General features: G+C 30.6%; 4 protein-coding genes across 5 annotated transcripts; 3 read left to right on the forward strand and 1 right to left on the reverse strand.

Annotated features, from left to right (window-relative positions):
- Positions 1-909: 909 nt before the first annotated feature.
- LOC145186023 (carbohydrate sulfotransferase 11-like) lies at positions 910-4,292 on the forward strand. Its single transcript, XM_080062067.2, has 3 exons — positions 910-1,108; positions 1,239-1,481; positions 3,247-4,292. The coding sequence occupies exons 1-3, from the start codon at positions 983-985 to the stop codon at positions 3,961-3,963; spliced, it is 1,086 nt and encodes a 361-aa protein (XP_079918193.2). The 5' UTR covers positions 910-982; the 3' UTR covers positions 3,964-4,292.
- A 1,085-nt stretch (positions 4,293-5,377) lies between these two features.
- Positions 5,378-7,829, forward strand: LOC145186831 (uncharacterized). The gene is made up of 2 exons (XM_090098162.1): positions 5,378-5,502; positions 5,921-7,829. Exon 2 carries the CDS (start codon positions 6,572-6,574, stop codon positions 7,721-7,723), a length of 1,152 nt encoding a protein of 383 aa, XP_089954288.1. The 5' UTR covers positions 5,378-5,502; positions 5,921-6,571; the 3' UTR covers positions 7,724-7,829.
- A 1,482-nt stretch (positions 7,830-9,311) lies between these two features.
- LOC145185069 (protein RER1-like) lies at positions 9,312-19,497 on the forward strand. Its single transcript, XM_090098176.1, has 8 exons — positions 9,312-9,397; positions 10,741-10,824; positions 12,386-12,490; positions 12,636-12,729; positions 13,016-13,112; positions 13,320-13,455; positions 13,563-16,349; positions 18,784-19,497. Exons 2-7 carry the CDS (start codon positions 10,753-10,755, stop codon positions 13,644-13,646), a joined length of 588 nt encoding a protein of 195 aa, XP_089954302.1. The 5' UTR covers positions 9,312-9,397; positions 10,741-10,752; the 3' UTR covers positions 13,647-16,349; positions 18,784-19,497.
- Positions 13,469-19,577, reverse strand: LOC145185068 (uncharacterized). Of its 2 annotated transcripts, none has more exons than XM_080060834.2 (10): positions 19,271-19,577; positions 17,898-18,069; positions 17,590-17,792; positions 17,036-17,198; positions 16,713-16,949; positions 16,396-16,560; positions 16,130-16,286; positions 15,237-15,580; positions 14,924-15,072; positions 13,469-14,847 (listed from the first exon to the last, which is right to left on the reverse strand). In XM_080060834.2, exons 1-10 carry the CDS (start codon positions 19,399-19,401, stop codon positions 14,145-14,147), a joined length of 2,424 nt encoding a protein of 807 aa, XP_079916960.2. In that variant the 5' UTR covers positions 19,402-19,577; the 3' UTR covers positions 13,469-14,144. The 2 variants fall into 2 exon arrangements, with proteins under 2 accessions (XP_079916960.2, XP_079916959.2); XM_080060833.2 differs by having other exon boundaries at positions 15,237-15,949; positions 19,271-19,575.
- Positions 19,578-19,831: the final 254 nt, after the last annotated feature.

Genomic DNA, 19,831 nt, shown 5'->3' on the forward strand with positions numbered 1-19,831 from the left:
AACGTTAGGATATAGTCGACCTGTTATAATTGTTCTCACAAAGCTTGTGCCTTTAAAAAAGGTTTTCCCTTTATTACTTCCCTTAAGTAAGTTTTAAAAAATTGTTCTTTAAAAAACTGTTATTATTCAAGTGTTTTTTTTTTTTAATTAAGTTTTTTTAAGCTTAAATTTGAAATTAATTTATCAAATGTTAATAGTTTCTTACAGAAGTCTATTTATGATGCGCTTTAGCAGAAAAAATTAAAAATAAGTATTATATATATATATATATATATATATATATATATATATATATATATATATATATATATATATATATATATATATGTAAACAGAACAAGTATAATACAAATGTAAAATAAATTTGAATTAATAACAGTTTTAGAATGATCGTTAAAAAATCTTTTCGCGGTTAAAATAAAAAATTTTATCTCTGAGATAAATGAAAAACGAAATTGCAAAAAAAAGAAAACTTTTATTTGATTTTTTTGAAAAAGTTTTATATTTAATAGAAAATTCCAAATTAAAGTCATTAGGTGTTTTTGGTAAATTAGAACGAAAGAATTACTTTAAATTGTAAACAGTGAACTCAATTACGCGCTGCCATGTTTTCATTGGGTAATGTCAATATCTACAATAGACATTCTGAACGATAAATACTAATTGAACACTAACGTCAAAGCCTCATTAATACAACGTTTATTTAATGTCTATTGCATTATGGGAATTAAGTAATCTATAACTACAAGTATAGAATTATAGTTTTTGGTGCATATTCACGCACGCAGCTACGAAAAAAAAAACAGATATTTAGTGCAATTGTTTAAAACTCGCTAAAATATAAATAATTAACGTTATTCTTCTTCTTTATAAATTATTCATCTTGCGTGAATCATATTTCACTAGCAAAATCCAAAATAATTTATGTTAAACAACTGTAATATTTTAAAAGTTTTTATAGGAAGGTTGCTGATTTTAGCTGATGATTGTGCTGAGGGGAAAAGGCAAGCTGTATAGTGTTCTTTTGCTTTCTGTGATTGCATTAGAAGTAATATACATTATTAGCAACTATGAATTTCCCTGCCGCCTCAAGTTGTACAACAAAGAGGTGAACTAGTTTTATTTTGTATGTACTCTTAGCTAAAAATCCGTTCGCACCCCGTCCTTCTCTTCCTCGTACTTTATTGCTTTGTAAAAATTTAAATTAGAGAAAATGTTACAACTGTGACGTGTTTTAGATTCCAGAAATTTACACGGATATTCTGCAAATGCAAGTTTCAAGAAAACGAGCCCTTTTTAATTACTGCAAATCAAAAAGAGAAAAAGAAAACCGTGCAACCAATTATTTAATTTACTCTGACGAAGAGAAATTGCTCTACTGTTATGTGCCAAAAGTGGCAAGCACTACTTGGAAAAGACTGTTTCAAGTATTTGAAGGACAACTCTCGTTTGAGAACGCTTCAAAATATGACAAGAATGATGTAAGTTAGCTTTTTAAAAAAATCCAGTAATGAGTCACTTACCACTTATTTGACTGATAGAACAGAATTCATTAACTTCCATCCCACAAACATCACTCCAATTTCTGGCCCAACAACTTTTATTAATTTCGGATTTAGACACGCATATGCAAATTAGCCTGCAAAATATTATTTCAATGTTGTGCAGTATAATTTACCGACGTAAATATTCTTTAATTCAAGCTTGTTTATCTGCGGTTTAACTTAGTTAAATTTAGTTTATACCATTCTTGTTAACAACGTGAGGTTTTTACTTTATCTGTAGTGTAAGTATGTTGGATGTTCAAGTTTATTAAACCATTTTGCTTAACCATGGTGACCACCAAGTCTGAAATTGAGAAGTGTAATATATTCCAACAATAAGAATAAAATGAAAAAAACGCTGAAATTAGTGATTAAAACTTGTCGCCTTTTTTTTATTTTTATAAAACTTTTTCATTTTTATGAAAAAGCGTGAAAGATCTTATTATCAGCGAGGTTAGCAGGAAATTGCCAAGATGGTAGTTTAGCGGTTTTTTTATAAATGTTTTATTTAGGGTTATAAATGGATTAAGGAGGTACGGGAAGTATGGATTCTAGTGTTAAATGGAAGGGTTGTGGAGGTTGGGGTTGAGGGTCTGGGGATTGTTTAATTAAGACTGGACAAGTTTTAATCGTTAAAGGGTTAAAGTATGTATTTTCCTTCCTTAGCAAATATTTTATTACACAATAATTTTAATGGTTAGCACTCTGTCATTCATTACGTTAATGAAATATAAATAATATTTTCTTACTCTTCTTGCGATGTCTAATTCTCTTTTGCTCTTCAAGCTTTAAACGAATATCTTTTCTTCTTTTTCTTTTTTAGAAACGGGGAAACTTCTGCTTGCTTTTCTTTAATCAAGATTTCCCCTTACTTCTGCTTATCTTTCTACTTCTTCAGTTTATCAAAAAAAAGTTTTTTTCCTCTTCGATCACTTATAAAACTTCTTGTTTATCCAAAAACTCTTCAACCACAAAAACTCTTTTTCTAAAACTGACTACCTAAAAACTTAGTTTAGTTCTTCTTCTTTTTCGTCCATCCAAGAAGAAATCCTTCTTGGATGGACGAAACTCTATTTTTTGAGCTTTAGTAGTTCTTTGTTATCATTTGTTTTGTTGCTTCACCTACTTATCATTTATTTACTAAAATTATGTTTGTACTACTTAGACGTACACACAGAGACTTATTTACAGGTAAATAAGTCTCTGTGTGTACGTCTTTTCTTCATCTCTGCTTTTAATTTTTCTCATTCCTCACAGTAGTTAAGAAAATAAACCTTTATTCTTGTATAAGCAAGTCCAAAAAGTAAATTAATCAAAGCTTAAAAATTATTTTGAAGCTGTGATTCAATGAGATATTTACAACTCGATGCTAATGTATTTCCCAAAAAGATTTTTACAGTATCCGGAAAGGATTGCCATGCAATCTTCTCTATGTCAGCCATTGAAGTTTTGTAGACCTAACTTTATAATAAAAACATGACGTGTAATTATTACCTTTCACCAACACTCAAACTTAGGTGAGCGGAAAAAAGTTAAATTTTTGTCGGCTGACGTAAACTTACATAAAGTTCTAAAATATGATTTTAAAAGATTAGAGAGAACCATTAAATTTCGTATCACAAAATATGTTTAAATATTTGAGCCTTGTTTGACTCTTGTTTGAAAACAAAAGCATATGACATTTTATGCTTAAATATTTTAGATCCACGATCTTCCGTACAAAAGACTTATCAATATAAATAACGATAAGGAGAAATCTATTCGCGAAAGAACTTATTATTCCTTCCTCATAACTCGTCACCCTTTTGAAAGACTTGTTGCCACGTATAGAAACAAGTTTGAAGACCCTTACACACCATACTTTCAAAGAGCTTACGGTTCCCGTATATTACGGAAATATAGAAAAAAACTCAGTCATGATCAATACGCTGCTGGTATTGGAGTCACTTTTCACGAGTTTATCAAATTTATTTTAAGCTCAAGAGCTTTTGAAGAGCATTGGGGCAAAATGACGGACTTATGTCTGCCATGTAGCTACAAGTACGACTACATAGCTAAGATGGAAACTCTGGTTAATGACTCAAAGACGATTTTGCAAACCACAGGATTAGCTGAAAAATACCCATTTCTCGAAAATGCAACGGATCGTTACGAAAAAAAATCCAGCGATTTATTAGAAGAGTATTTTAACACTATTCCTTTGTCGGACATTGAAAAACTTTATTCACTGTATATCGATGATTTTTTAGCATTTGGCTATTCCATTCCTCATTTTATCAAGATAGATGATGCCCTTGCTACTTCAAGAACCAATAACAAAGTACCAGACTTCACAAAAGTCATTCAGCTACAAAATAATCAAAGTAGAGCTAGAAACGTTTATGTTTTACATAAAAAGCCTCAAACGAGTTTAATATAAAAAAATTCTTCGAACAGAGAACCACTTAACATGACGTGGGAGTTTTTCCAAACTTAACGGGTAGAAAGTGCAGAAAATACTGATGGTTATTTTTTTAATCACTTGTTGTTGCTTGATCAATAATCATTCAACTATATGCTTTAATAAATTACTCTGAAATGTAATAACTTACTATGAAATGTAGATAGTGTTTAGGAAAACAGTGTTTACGTTTCAACTTCAACAAAGCGACCGTTTTTACGTGTTGTAACTTATTGTAATATTTGAAATATTTATATCGTTTTACAATAAGATTATTATTTCAAATAAATTAGAATTGCAATTCAAAATTTGAGCTAAATTGAAACCAAGTTGGTTCCACTCCCAAAATTTTTGTAACTCTTATTTAACTAATATGCTTAAATCACATTTTTTGTAAATATTCGGGCAAACCTTAATGCAGACCCCATTCTATTTATAACTTAGCATGAAATAATATTCTAAATTAGGGACTTTTTATTTAGACTTTTTAGCGCTAAACTTTGGAAAAATATTTATTTTCAGGGTGAACCACAGACCTTTTGCGTTTTTGTAAAGCTACTACTATTTTTGTATAACAATAGCCTGATAATAATACTTGAGATGTTACAATTGGCGGAACAATATTGTAAAACTAAATATGCTATCAGCTTTCTTCAATAAGAGTCTGATTAGTACGAAAAAATAAAAATAAAAAAAAAAAACAGTAATTTCCTTACTTAGATATGATGGTAGACACCGTGATACACCATCTAACTAGCTTTTTCTGGCTTTTGATCACCAGACACTATTTGTATTGACGGTGTCTCTGTGATTGACTCGGATAGTCACTATTCTTTTGGATCAAATGAAAATTTTAAAACATTTTTCAGAGTAGTGGCATCGCTAGAGGTTTACTAAAGGTTATTTATCTTACACTATTAATTTGAATCTTGGAAAAGACAACCAAGAAACAACAGTACCATTGCTCTGTCAAACTGAAGAGACTTGATGTGTTCAACCACTCACGAAACTCCGGTCAGAAAGTTATGATGCTTGAACGTTCGTCCATAGTAATTTATGTGTTGCCTAACTTCCTAACCAACCCAAATAATAACACAACTTAGATCTAAAAGATGTTCTAATGAAATAGTAAAATCGTCAGGTTAGAATTAGTCTTGCATCTTAAACGTTGGAAGAAAGTTATTGATTATTTTAATAGTGAAGATTACTTAGAATTTTAATATTACTTTTAAAAGTAATAATTATTATTTTTATCTAAAAAATTCTATATAATAATATTTTTTATAGAAATACGTTTAAAAAATGAAGTATTTTTTAAAAGTAGGGGAGACTGGTTTTCCTAGGGACGCCATGTACCTAGGGACACTCAAATATTTTGAGAATTTTTTATTAGAGCATAATATTTTTTGCATGTGGCAACACTCCACCTCTTGAGGTCAGTTGACAGCCGAAGTGTCATCGTGTTGGTGTGAAGCGTTGTAAAGTGGTGATTAAAAATTGATTTTATAACCCTTTTACGTAAGTTTTTTAACATTTTTCTTTTTTAATTTCGCCTTTATAATGTATTTAACAAAATACTTCTTAGTTTATACGAATACATTATTTTGTTTGCTTGAATATTGCGTTAATAATATCTCTCAAATCCTAACCTCAAATTTTTAGTCGGCGTTTTTTGTCAATATGGCACTCTGTTGTACCTAGGGACATGTCCCTAGGTACAACAGAGTGCCGAACTTCTGTATCACCAGGAATTATTTGTGTTTTTATGTAATAAATAATTCATTTATGAATTGTGGTGTAATAAATGATATAATTGTGACTCGTTGTGCAGTAATCAATAGGAAATAATAGTTGTAATTCAATTTATACCAATAATAATAAATAATTAAAGCTATAGTTATAAGTTATCTTTAGTATTTTTTTATTTTCATTCTAGATTTTGTTCGTCATGCCACGCAGCAAGAAACAAAAAATCCGGCAAGATCCAGATAAAGAAGTGGTGGAGAAGGCTGTGAAGGAAATAATTGCAAATAAAAATACAGTCAGAGGCGCAGCAAAAAATATGGAATATTGAGATCGATGCTTTGCCGCCAAGTCAAAAAATTTAAGGAATCTGGACCTGAAAATTACTCGTATGAAACAAATTATGCACATTGGAAAGTTTTTACTCATAGCAAAGAGTGTTTACTGCTTGAGTATGTTCAAAAAGCTTCTCAACTTCATTTCGGATTAACAACAAAGAAGTTGAAAGAACTAGCTTTTCAATTTGCCAAAACAAACAATAAAAAGTATCCTGAACAGTGGGAAAAAAAAAATCAAGAAGCGGGCAGTGAATGGCTGCGTACATTCAAAAACAAATTTAAGGAGATTATATCATTAAGGAAACCTGAAGGGACCAGTTTGGGCCGGGCTACTTCATTCAAACGGGAAAATGTGAAGAATTTTTTCAATATATATATACACCGACATTCTACAACGACACCACTTTGATCCATCAAGGATTTACAATGTAGATGAGACGGGAGTTTCAACTGTGCAGGCTTGTCCAAAAGTATTTGCGAAGAGAGGAGCCAAACAAGTGGGAGCAATGACTTCGGGTAAGCGAGGCATCAATGTAACGATGATTGTTGCAGTGAACGCAATAGGAAATTCGATTCCACCTATGTTCATTTTTCCTCGAGTCAAGTATATACAAATGACAATGATGAGAGGAGCTCATCCAGAATCAATTGGGGTAGCAAATCCCTCTGGTTGGTCGAACGAAAGGACATTTAGTGAATTTTTGGATCATTTCATAGCGCATGCTCATCCAAGTAAGGATAACCAAGTAGTTTTATTAATGTACAATCACGCGAGTCATATTTCTATTGATGCTATTGGCAAAGCCAAAGAAAATGGCATTCGTTTGGTGACATTTCACCCACATACTACACATAAGATGCAGCCGTTAGATAAAACCGTCTTTAGTCCATTTAAAACACATTACAATAACGCTGTAACCAATTTTATGATATCATCAGAAAACGCAGAAAAGCCTATTACTATTTATCACATTGCAGAACTAGCTGGAATGGCATACACAAAAGCGTTTACACCATCCAATAAAATAAATGGCTTCAAAGTTTGTGACCTCTATCCACTGAATCCCGATATATTTTCGGAAGAAGACTTTTTGCCATCAAGCGTGACTGATAGACCACTAACATCAGAAGAAAATAACCCACCTACGTCGTCTCAGGGCTCACTTCTTTCAACACCGCCAAAATCTGATTGTAGAAATCTGAAATCTGTGTCTCCTTTCGATATAATGCCATTACCTAAAGCTGGTCCAAGGACAAACAATAAACCTTCCAGTAAGGGTAAAGCACGTATTGTTACTGACACGCCAGAAAAAAAGGAAATAGAGGAGAGGAAAAGAAAGAAAACAGCTTGTAGCGATAAATCGAAAAAACAGAAGAAATATAAATCGAAAACAAAAAACACATTCCGTTCAGTGGGATCATCTCCATGTTTCTCGAAACAAGTATTTTGCCGTGTTTGTCACAATATAATACAAAATGATGATAAATGGATTAAATGCATAGTCTGCCGAAATGCAGTTTGTGTAAAATGTGCAGAGCCTGGTATTCTGCCATTTGAATTTATTTGTAAAAGATGTTTAAATGCTAATAGCGACGATAGTGGTGCAGATGAAGATTACAATCCATCGAACCATTCTTGTAATGAAGATCCTTCATAATTAAAGTATTTTTTATTCTGGAAAAATTGGCATCACTCTTTTCGACCTATAACTATTAAGTATTTTATTTTAAACACTGTTGTTTCTTAATTAAAGTATTTTTGTCCTGGATATGTTGATGTTACATTTTTATCTATAAGTTTTAACATTTTTATTTATAAGTTTCAAAATATATTGCTATTTTAAATATAATGTTTATTTACAATTTAAATATTTGTTTGTTCTGGAAAAATTGATCTCACTATTTTTTATTTACAAGTGTTAACTATTTTAAATAATATCGTTACCTTCACTACAAATAAATAGCTCTTCTAACAATCTATATCATAGTTTTAGTTTCATTTCTGGATTTTTTACAGGTTCTTTTGTATTTATAATTATTAGCTCAATAGAAGCCAATCTGAGTATTCGATTACCCAGCGTCCCTAGGTACAACCGGCGTCTCTGGGTACAACCACCTATGTCTCTAGGTACAACCTCATGTTGTACCTAGGGACAAAGTCAGACCTCATTTTGCGGTTAAAAAAAAGTACTAAAAAATTATATAGTAAAGCAGAGATTCTCATCGAAAATGCACAAAGGACCATATTTTCATATACAGTTTTCAAAAGTTCAATTATATTCATCGATGAAAAATTACACTCATTAATCTAAAAACGTCCCTAAACCAGTCTCCCCTAATCATAACTTATTAACATCAATATATATTTTTCACAACAAATACAATACTTTGCTGATTAACCAAATACTTTGGTTTAAACGAGTAAAAAGTCCCTTTTTTATTAAACTTAAGAAAAATCGATTTTATCGTAAAAGTCCGATAATGAAATTAGTACTTTATTCGTTATTATCACTGATCTCTATAAAAACTGGATAGCGCATCTCTAATATCAAAATTGACGCCAAAATCGCCATATTGAAAAGCCCCAGAACGCTGAAATCTGATATGTGAATTTAAAGCGATAAGCCGAAAAACAGAACTTAAAGCTTACGGGATTTAAATTTTTGGGGCTTTCCAATATGGCGATTTTGGAGTCAAAAATTTAGAAGTTTTGCTGGGTGTTGCGCTATCCAGTTATTATAGAGATCAGTGGTCATTATTCGTTAAAAACCGAAAAACCGAAACGCCGAAACTTCTTTATAGAATTTTAACTTTGCGCTTGGTTGCGTCACATTCTTCTAGATAAATGATTTGTATCCTTTAGGACGATTATCTCATAGAAATGTTTGTGGTAGAGTATTTGCCACGTCTATATTATTATGATTATTGCTCTAATTTTGATAATTTTGCTCGTCTTTGTTTTATATCTGCTTTTGCTTGTGTTACTTTTATTCATTCGATTTAGTTTTCATTTAATTTAATTTAATTTAGTTAAACTTTCAAAGTTAAAATTAAAAGTAAAGTTAATTTAATTTATTCATCAATCCAATTCAGCCTAATTTGAAGCCCTCGACTTCTTTGAAATAGTTTACAACTTTCTCTTTAAATCCGTTTTTAACACATACGTCTTAAAGTTATCCGACAGCCGGACGAATACGTGTGTTTCGTTACAATGTAGACTCAAAAAAGCATAAGCGCAAAATATTATTGGATAGAATTGTTATTGTGATATATTAGGACTGCCCTTAAGTGTCACCAAGAGTATTATCATAATGGTAGGATAGCGTATAAGTGTAAGTGCAATTTAACTCTATTTCAAATTATAAATCTAAAGTTTATATATTAAGTATTTGGAAAAATTAATAACGTTGGTTTTGATTATCAATTACTCACTATATATTACTTATTTCAAACTGGCTATAATAGTTACCTTTATTGTGATATATTGCTGTGCTAACACTGTACAGTGTAATTTTATCTTTGGTGGCTTTCGCTTTAAGTTAATATAATTACGCACCAATCTTCATCATCTACCTTTCCCCTCTTTTAGAAATTTGAGTATTGAATCGGGACTGTAAAATTATTAGATTATTAGAAAAAAAAAAGTCTACAGAACTATTAACAATTAAAAATGTAGGCATCATCTATCTTTTAAGTTACCCATATATATTTATATATATCATTTAAGTGAATATTTTTAACAAAGAATTTTTAATCACTTAATATTTTTATGTAAGTCATATGTTTGGTTTAGAATAAAGGTCATATTAAAAGAAATAATTTTTTTCTACACATAAAACAATAAACATTTAGAAAGGCCAAATAAACTGTGTATGTGTATATGTAAATATAAGAACTCGTGATATTATTTATCTTACCTACATTTTATCTCTTATAAAACTCTACTTATCTCTTACAAAAGTCTGTTTATTACTGTTATATAAAACTTGTAAAATTTTACTTTCATTAACTTAATTTCTAATGTTATTTTTTGTATTCCCTTTATCTTAATTAGGTCATTGCCTTTTATTTGTGAACCCCTATTTGTAATCACCTGTGTTTTATAACATTCTTGTTAACATGAAATATATTGATAATGATATTTATTTAAAAACAATTGAAATGGTTTTAAAACAAGAAACTTGGTTGCTATAAACTGAATTCAAGAGATTGAAAATTATATTAACATGCAAAATATAATTTCATAGCCAGTAAAGGATTTTTGTATCAAATAGTGAATTATGATGAAAAGTGTATCTACTACAATAATCCTGAGTGCATAAGTCAGTGCAAAATAAGGCAAACTCATTCTATTGACTTACTCCACTGGCAACAATGCCAAAACTTTATATCAACGTTTTTTTTCTTAATAAGGAAAAAGTTGGAAACATTTTAAACTTTGAATAATTTTGGACTTGCAATAATACTTTATTAAGTTAATTCATTCAACGTGGTTTATCTTTAATAGATTTTTTTTTCCTTAAGCATATTTACAGTGATTTTAAGATAAGAAAATATTACATCTATGATATTTGTAAAGTTTTGATGAGATTTATTGTTATGCACCTACATTTATTGAGATAAATTTTTGAAAGATCATAATTCATATGATGAAATAATCTGTTTTTGAATATAGAAAAAAGTAGCTATGGATAAGCTTTCTGGAGAAGAATTACATCAGCCGTCTGCTCTTTCACGCTTTTACAGTGCAATTGGGCAGGTATGGTTTCTTTGTTGGTTGCATGATAACAATTTATGGGGCATAATTAATTTTGTTTGAAAGCCAACCTTTTTAAATTATTGTTCAATTGCACATAATTCAAAAAATTAAAATCAAGAAACTATTATATTATAGTTTTTAATAAATGTTTTATTCAATAAATATTTTTCTTTATACAACGACATTTTTTTGTTCTAATATATTCAAAGCATTGACCATTGAAAAATCGGCATCAGATTGCCCTCTGTTAGCAACAAGAATTTTTAAGTGAAATTTAATTAATTTAAGTACTTTTTTTTCCAATTCATTTTTTTTTTCAAATCTGTATTTTAATAAAAAAGCAAATCAAATTGATAAATAAACAAAACAAAAAATGAAAAAGAAAACTTAAGTCTCCCTAATTTTATAATAATTTAGAAAGAAGTTGAGTAAAATTTGGTAGCAAAATTTTGTTTAAGATAAAGAGTTTGCTTAAAAAATAAAGACTTCTAAACTGCTGCAATAGTTTTGAAGTCTGATGGTTGGCAGTAAAAAAAAGTCTTTTCCAATCTCATTGGTATTTAATACCAATTGGAAAGTGAAAGTCAAATCATAAACTTTTGGTGTAAGTTTATGATTTGACTTTCACTTTCCAATCTCATTGGTATTTAATACCAATGAGATTGGAAAGTGAAAGTCAAATCATAAACTTACACCAAAAATATTTTTTAATTTATGAGCTGTCTTTATAGCACTCATAATAAATTGCTTTTATTTTCTATCTTTAATAATAATCCAATTAAAAGTAAAATCAATAGTAAACCAAAAAACTGTCACTTTCATAAAATGCTCAGGTTAAAATTCAGAAAACAAAACTTGGAATTGTTTTCCTACCAACCAATTAATTTTTTCTTCTAACCAATTGTTTTCCTTCATACCGGGGATTCTATTTTTACATAAATTGAAAGTTAATCATTTGTATAAATGTTTTGATTTTCTTACTTAGAAAACATACAAAATACTATTTCCTTAGTGTTTTCATGTAAAAAAAAAAAATCTTGTTTTAAAAAATTCAAAAAAAAAAGATAATTTCAAGTGCAAATCAATCTATTCCATATTTAGAATAAGTAAATTTTTGAAAAGAATTGTTCAATGATTATTTGGTTTGGCTTTATTTGGTAGAAAATCCATTCAAAAAGGTATAGCTTGCAGTTCTAATGTGTATTTAAATCATAAATTGAAAGCAGGTTAATTTGAACCAAAGTTGGAATTTTAAGCAGTTGTTATTTGAACAAATATCTTTTTATTTACTGATGCAAAATGTTAAAAATGAATACAAGTTCTGATTGTCCCAGCCTAACATTAAAGTTCTCATTGTCCCAGCCTAACATTAAATTATTACCTAAACTGTTATTTACCTGAAAATAAAGCAATAATTTTTTTTCGATAAAGTGTTTACATAAATGAGATTTGGTGCTAAGACTTCTAACCTCTTGTTTGTTGTCAATATTTTTAAAAAAGGACTTTTTTTACTTCCAATGTTCAAATATTATGAGGATTTTGAATGGAAATTATGTTGTAGAGGTATCAATCTATATTGGACAAAACAGTCCCATATTTGCTTATCAGATGGTTCTTCACTGCACTTTTGGTTGTTTTCTACTGTGTTCGCGTGTATTTTTTACAGGTAATATATTTTTATGTTTTTAACTTAGGATTTTGCTATAGACTATCTTCAATTAAATGTTGTAATTTATGTTGTGTTGTTTTAAGCAATCAAACCGACGATGAAAATTTCTGATACTATCTCATTTTTTACTGAATTTTTACAGGGTTGGTATATTGTCAGTTATGCCCTAGGAATTTATTTACTTAACCTATTCATTGGTTTCCTTTCACCTCGCATTGATCCATCAAGGGAAAGAGGTAGTTATTAATTGTTTCAATTTGTTCGTGGAAGGTTTAATGATAACCTGCTATATTTTAGGTAATAGAAAGTTAGTATAACATTAAAATTTACATGTGCTTACCACTTCTGTGATAAACTATCTCTGTTAAAGCTTAAATTGCCACAGATTCAATTTTAATTTCAAATTTTTTGAAAGTTTAAGAAAACTTTTGAAAGAAAATTCATAGTTAAAGTTCCACTCACAAGCAGATATTTTTCAATTGATGTATTATTCAACCAAATTTGCTTTTTGTCCATTTGTAGATTTTTTCTATGATGAAGACGATAGTCCTGGACTACCAACACAAAATGATGAAGAGTTTCGACCGTTTATTAGAAAATTACCTGAATTTAAATTTTGGTAAACATTTGAGTGTTTAACTTTATAAATTTGTTTTCTTATTTTATCTTTCAATATATATATATATATATATATATATATATATATATATATATATATAAAATGTACTTTCCTAAATTTCATTTTTTCAAAATTTTCCAGTTATGTAAAACATTTTGTGATTTAACACAATACGACTTTTTAAAGTTACTGAATTGTTTTTAATAGGTATTCAGGATGTAAATCAATTATAGTTGCTACTATTTGTACATTCTTTGAAATGTTTAATATACCTGTATTCTGGCCTATCTTGGTGGTATACTTCTGTTTACTGTTTGTTATGACCATGAAACGACAAATTAAAGTAACGCTACAAATTTTTTTGTTTTGTTTTCTTTTTCGTTTTTATTACAATATGTTTAATCGCGTAAATTCTAAAATATGAATTAATTCAATCGTTTTTATATTTAGCATATGATTAAATACCGATATTTACCTTTCACTCACGGGAAACGCAAGTACAAAGGGAAAGAAAATGACCTAATAGCGAAGTAAACAAATCTGTTGCAGCATCTGAGGCCACTGTTCCTGGCTTCATTAATATATAAACTCTCCTCAAAACGACATGTCCAAGAGTTCCTAGCTATGTACACATGCATTTTACAGAACGATAGCCGTATCACAATAGTTTATAGCTTCATGCTTGAAACAGGGCGGTCTTTTTAGGTTTTTTTTAAGTGATTGTAAATTTTCTTCTGATTTTTTCAAAATCTCTAATGACAATTAGCAAAATGAACCGAAGTTCGAATTTAGTTTTTTTACTATATCTTTTATGTTTTGTTTTCGGATTTTGTACAAACTATGAACTCTAATAAAGCGTCTAGCAAAAAGTAACCGTTAGATATGAAAAGAATAATCAATTTACATTTATTTACAATCGCAATTTTTTAAAGGGTTGAGCTTTACCAATCGTATATTTCGATTATTGCTTTTTCAGCTTTAAGAAACACTCTAGCGTAACAGCTTCCAATTAAAGAAGAATGGGTGTTATCTTCACCTCAAATCGTTAACATTTATTTCGACTTCAGGGCCTTCTTTCATTCTACTGGTTTTTTCTCTTCTACTTTTTGATCGTTTAAGATCTGAATGCATGGAGCGTCGCCTTTCTCTGCCAGCTCCGCGATTATAATAACTATCAGTTGTATCATCTTTACTGTGTATGTTGTCATTAGTTGGGGCCCTATCTTTTGATCGAGACCGTTTAATTTTTTCTTCTGAATAGGTTGCGTGACGTCGTTCGTTATCTCTTCTATCAGCGCTCCGTCTTCTATGGTGTGACTCTTTTGAGTTTTTAAATGAATTCTTCAAGTTTGATTGCCTTGGAGAGTAACTGTTTGATTCTAAACTAAAGTCCATGGTTCGTTGCAATACTTTCTGATCGCTTTTCTGTTTTTCTTCCCCGGATTTTTCCTTTGTTTCTTTATTTTTTGGGCTGGAGTGTCCTTTTGGAGGCATGGAGGATGGTGATTTACGATCTCGGGTAAATGTATCATACTCATTTTCATTTCTTGAAGGAAATGTTTTACGTAAACTGATGTAGTAGTATACAGCTACGAATATGAGGGAGAATAGAAGTGCTCCTCCAATCGAAACTCCTATTAAAATCATATACATGTGAGGTAGCCAAGACTTAGCGTTCTTCTTCGATGTTGTCATAAACTTCGCATGCGACAAATGCGATACATCAGATTTTCGGCTAAAAGATAATCTTAAGTCAATAAAGAAAAATTTCGACCTGAAGTAAAACTTCAAAGTGTTTCTCTTATACTTACCTAAGTTCTTCTCTACTTAATGACGTATTTCTTCTCAGTAGGAGGTCAGGAGCCTGAATGAGGCTTCCTGAAACTGCTGCTAGAAGTTGGTGAATCAATTTGGACTTCTTTTCGTTTGATAGTTGGCTATAATTAAGTAGCTGGGCAGTCTAAAAAAGAACAAATCGTTTTGAAATCTGAAGGGTCGATGTTTTTTGATGGTGGTGCTATTTTCTATTTTATTTGCGACAAAAATTGTTCAAATAGAGACAATAAGTAAAAATATTTGAAAAGAGACCATCAGTAAAAAGTATTGCTAAAATTCTTTACTTACAGCTTGAGGTGCCACATGGGGTATTTCAGATTTTTTATGCTCCTTATTTTTCACTTTAGCGTTCTTTAGCTGATCCTTCTTCTGTGTTTTTATTGAATGATTTTGGTAACCAAATGTAATGTTACTTTTCGCGGATATGTTTTGCGCAATTAAATTTGGCAGAGACTCTTTTGAGAAAGTGCTATTTAAATGGCCAGCCTCTAACATATTACTTTTGAAGTTTACTTCGAGTGATCGGTTGCTAAGTTGCTGATGGCGTATAGAATCGTTACGTTTAGTGACATTCACCTGGGAAAAAAACTCGTCAACGTTCGAGTTGCTGTCGTTACGCACTTGTTGAACTCCTAAATCAATTTTATATTTTAAACTTTTACGACTTGATTTGTCCGTCGCGTCGATCGGCTTGTATACGACTTTCATATTATCAGATTTGAATGGTGCCTTTCTATTAACTTTCAAGGGCGGAGTGTTATTATTGGCTTTTTTGAATATAGGACTTACTGTTCTATCCAACAAAGCCGTATTTAGCCTGAAACTATCCTGCGTTAATGGTTTTTCGTGATGCTTGTTGTTTGTATGTGCGACGGTACTCAGGTGGATCAATGAAGTTTGTTGGCCGAATGATTTGAGTAAATGTGCGTTGTTTATGTTTTGAAATTGCGTAAAGTCTTGTATTTTGTGAGGTTCAGGTGTAATATTATATAGGCGAGGGACTAAAATTAAAAATGCATATTGTGTTGTGAATGGATGGCGCAGTCCTCGGACCCGCAGATGGCGCGGGTAAAAAGATTGATAAATTTAACTATAAAAAGAGAGCTGATTTCATTTATGCGCTTTTGTTGTATGAAGAAATATCTCTTTTGATTAAATATTTTGCATATATATTTGCTTACCTTCATCTTTCTTACCAATTGGAAATGATGTCATTGGAGATTGGCACGACTCTTTTCTTTCTTCGATTTCATAATCTTTTAAAAGCTCGTTCGTTAGTAAACTATGTTTTACACAATGACCACGACGATTGCACCGTAGATTGTTGCAGGATTCAACCTAATTAAAGTTTTCAAATCAAACAAAATTTGCGCAGCTTCTTCACGTGTGCTATTTTTTCAGGTAATCTTTATAGCTTTAAAGAAATAAACAGATTTGAAATAAATACTTGTCTTTGCTTATTCTGTAGATAAGGGCCAAGTTTTGTTGCAATATAGTTGTCAATCTTATGGCAAACCTCTGGTGAAGTATTTTCATCAAATCGGTTACCCCAGATAACTATTCCGGAAGCACCGATGTCGGCAGCTAAACCGACTGTGTTGTCTAAATCTGCCTGTAATCACAAAGAAAACTTTTGTTTCATTAAATTTACCTAAGAAAGGAAGCTTTTTAACTTTTTTGTATAATTAACTTCGGTCAGTTAATTATACAAAAAATGCAAATGGTATTAAAAACTCCTCCTTAAAATACAATCTAACGATTTACCTTGGAAAGAAAATTGAATGCGAAAGGATTGTTTTCGTAAATATTCCTATGGTACGCAAAAATTGGAATATTTCTGTTATTCTTCCCAACTCCTTTTGTGGCAAACCTTAGTGTTTCACGCAACCTTCCTAGCACGTAATCTCGGTTGTCCGGATGCTCGTCAAGAAGGTACATGGATGGAAACAGGGCAGTGCTAGCAGAAAACAGCCAATCTAGACGATCGTTGAACTTTTGAACCTACGATCAAATAAAGAAGAATTTAAGCACAAAAGAATTCTCACCATTTACAAAATGCTGATTTCAACGTATTAATTGAGCATTACCTCCGGTGAACACTGGTAGTGGTTTTCTTCATGTGCAAAGCAGTCTGGGAATCCGTAAAATCCCCATAATGCTTTAGGTCTGAGTTGCTTACCGAGATTTATAGTGTTTACGAAAAAATTTTTGGCTGCTTCTTCGAAATCCGATTTTGCTTTTTCTATAAGCCTTTTGCAAAAAAAAAAAAAAAAGGTATTTAAGAAAAAAAAAAAAATTTAAAAACGTTTCTGAAGTAAATGTTTTTTTGTGTGTAGGAAAGCGCAATAAAACTAAACCTTCAATAAAACTAAAATTTTGCTCTCCTCAGTAAAAAATCTTACAAACGCATAAAATAGTTTTTACTAATTCTGTAAAAGTAATTAAATTTGTTCTTATTTCGTTAGCATTTAATTAGGTGGTTTAAAAGCGAAAGTCTTCCGCATGGATGCTTTAAGAGCGAAAGTTGTTCCGTTTAGATCTATAAGAGCGAAAACTTTTTGAAAATGATAGTAAATAAATTACAGAAATAAACAGAAAAATACAAAAAATAATAATTTAGTATTTTTTTAAATTAAATTACTTGCTGAGTGTCCAATGTGGATGCTTGCTTCTTACTAATTCGACAGAACGTACTTTATAAATGCGTTTCGTGGCCCAGTTTGTTTCCCAAACTGGTCTCCAGGGTTCCCAGTCTATAACAGCTAACCCGTTAAAGTTTTCGTCAGGTATTTTATTGAGGATATCGAGGCGAGCTTTACGCAGATGCTCATTCATATCTACTAACTATGCATTTAAATAAGTTACGTGGTTAAAATAGAGTTAGGCAAAAAAAAGGTATCAAAAAAATGGATTGATTTCAAGCATGAACAAAATTTTGTTACAAGGTACCTGTGGCAACCCCCCATTATAATTCTGGTCTCCATTAAGTACATAGTACGGGTACAAACCAAGTTGAGCAGAAGAAAACACTGTCACACGGTTGCCATTCCAAGTCTGATGTTCATTTTCATAGATTCCATACCTTCGCAATTGAATAGGTATGCTGTAGTTAAAATCACACCTAGAAACAGAGTTGTAACTTATTTGCTGCGTCCGCAGGTCAAGTAAACAATAGATATTTTCACCGTTTATTGCCATGGTAACAGGCAATAAAACTAATAACTTTAGAACATGATAATACCTCTGTAAAGTAACTAAAAAAAGAATTGAATAAGGTTCTAAGACTTTTTCAAATAACTTTAAAGTGATAGCTTTTAGGTTTGTAACCATTTTTAAAAAAGAATAAAGCTAGAGTTTTTTTTTTTTTTTTTTTTATCTATTTGTAAACAGTGATAATAATGCAGAAACGATAAAAAGAGTTGTATTAAATCATAATATAATTCAAAAATAATTCACAATTTAATCGCAAGTCGATTTTAGTGAAATTCAGAAGCTAAATTTTGGATAGCATCAGATGCCATTCTAATGATATTCATTAAAGATGCCATTTTAAGATTTTTTACTTAGAATAATTTCATAAATTAAAATTAAGCTACAAAAAAAAAAAAAAATTTAAATAAAATTTACAAATTATTATTATATAGTTATATATATTTATTATATATATTACAAATAAAATTTAATTTCTACTGAAAACATTTATTGACTCTCTTATTTAAACAATCCTGAAAAAAGTGAGCTCGTGTAAAAAATCTCAAACAAATTTTTTTTTAATCAGTCGAATAATTAAAATGAAAACCTTAGTTTGTGATTTATAAACAATTCATCTATTTAGGTTGAAAGGTTCAATTGAAAGGTTCAATTGATTAATCGCCCAGCTCTCAGTACACTTTTAAAAGCAGCTTTTTTGGTCGTAACATCACCGGCTGAGTTCTCTGTTACTTTCGGACTGATTGATAGTAGTCCAGCGAAACCAGAGCAAATTTGGAGAAGAATTTTGAAAAATGCATTAAAAATCATTAAGTTTTGAGATATATATATTCCATCTTAGACTTGCGCTCGTCTGGTTTCGGCAATGCTAGTTAAGTAACATTCAATTTTAAAACAACGAGAACATTTAAATTTAACTCATTCGTTTCATTCAACTTCTAAACTAAACTTTAAAGGAGGCATAAACTATATTTTACTCTCAGTATGAGTGGATGTACGTAGTTTTTCTCAATGCGCAATATTGCACTCATGAAATGTCTGTAAATAATATTTTGTTTCACAAATGCTAATTTACCGTTGAAAGTCGTACGCTTATAGAAAGAAAAACTTACCCTATAGTTGGCGAATTCCATATGGCAACAAATGGTTTTCCATCAAAAGAATATGTTTCGCATCGACAAAACGATCCTGATTTCCCACTTACAGGTGTTCCAACCAATAACAGCCATATAAAAACTATCATGATAGTCGGTAAGCGTACATCTGCGTTCGTTTGAATTCACAATAACACTGGATTATTTGATTGTTTCATTCCGTTAGCTTTGTTTACTTAGTCAAATAGTTGTTTTATATCACAACTTGGTAAGGCTAAAAAATTTTTCGCCGCAACCGCGTGTGGTAGAATTGTTAGCGAACTAGATCCAGTCTTTTGTGCAGTGTTTAGCAGCAGCCCCCAGGGAATTTGCTCATTTACCGCTTTCTCATGTTGCGTCGAACAAACTCACTCAAGCTTATCATTTTAAACTTTTTCAGTGTAAACAAAAGCCGGGAATGGCTTTCAAATAACATTCACTATCGCATTAATTTTAAATAGCTAGTCCTTGTTGCTACCTTCAATTCTAACGCTTCGAAACTTTTAGATACAACAATTGGAACTCTAGTTTTTAAAAAAT

The sequence above is a fragment of the Hydra viridissima genome, unplaced genomic scaffold (genome assembly GCF_058129835.1).
Source record: "Hydra viridissima isolate aposymbiotic clone 2 unplaced genomic scaffold, HvirCarnegie_v1 scaffold_9, whole genome shotgun sequence".
Classification (NCBI taxonomy): domain Eukaryota; kingdom Metazoa; phylum Cnidaria; class Hydrozoa; order Anthoathecata; family Hydridae; genus Hydra; species Hydra viridissima.

Coding starts and splice junctions, on each gene's coding strand:
- LOC145186023 (XM_080062067.2), top strand. CDS start 983: ATGATTGTGCTGAGGGGAAAAGGCAAGCTGTATAGTGTTCTTTTGCTT. Junction 1,109..1,238: donor TCAAGTTGTACAACAAAGAG/GTGAACTAGTTT, acceptor GACGTGTTTTAG/ATTCCAGAAATTTACACGGA. Junction 1,482..3,246: donor CAAAATATGACAAGAATGAT/GTAAGTTAGCTT, acceptor TAAATATTTTAG/ATCCACGATCTTCCGTACAA.
- LOC145186831 (XM_090098162.1), top strand. CDS start 6,572: ATGACTTCGGGTAAGCGAGGCATCAATGTAACGATGATTGTTGCAGTG.
- LOC145185068 (XM_080060833.2), bottom strand. CDS start 19,401: ATGATAGTTTTTATATGGCTGTTATTGGTTGGAACACCTGTAAGTGGG. Junction 16,950..17,035: donor ACTACCAGTGTTCACCGGAG/GTAATGCTCAAT, acceptor ATTTGATCGTAG/GTTCAAAAGTTCAACGATCG. Junction 16,287..16,395: donor TACAGAATAAGCAAAGACAA/GTATTTATTTCA, acceptor AACTTTAATTAG/GTTGAATCCTGCAACAATCT.
- LOC145185069 (XM_090098176.1), top strand. CDS start 10,753: ATGGATAAGCTTTCTGGAGAAGAATTACATCAGCCGTCTGCTCTTTCA. Junction 10,825..12,385: donor TTTACAGTGCAATTGGGCAG/GTATGGTTTCTT, acceptor ATTATGTTGTAG/AGGTATCAATCTATATTGGA. Junction 13,456..13,562: donor CCATGAAACGACAAATTAAA/GTAACGCTACAA, acceptor TTTTATATTTAG/CATATGATTAAATACCGATA.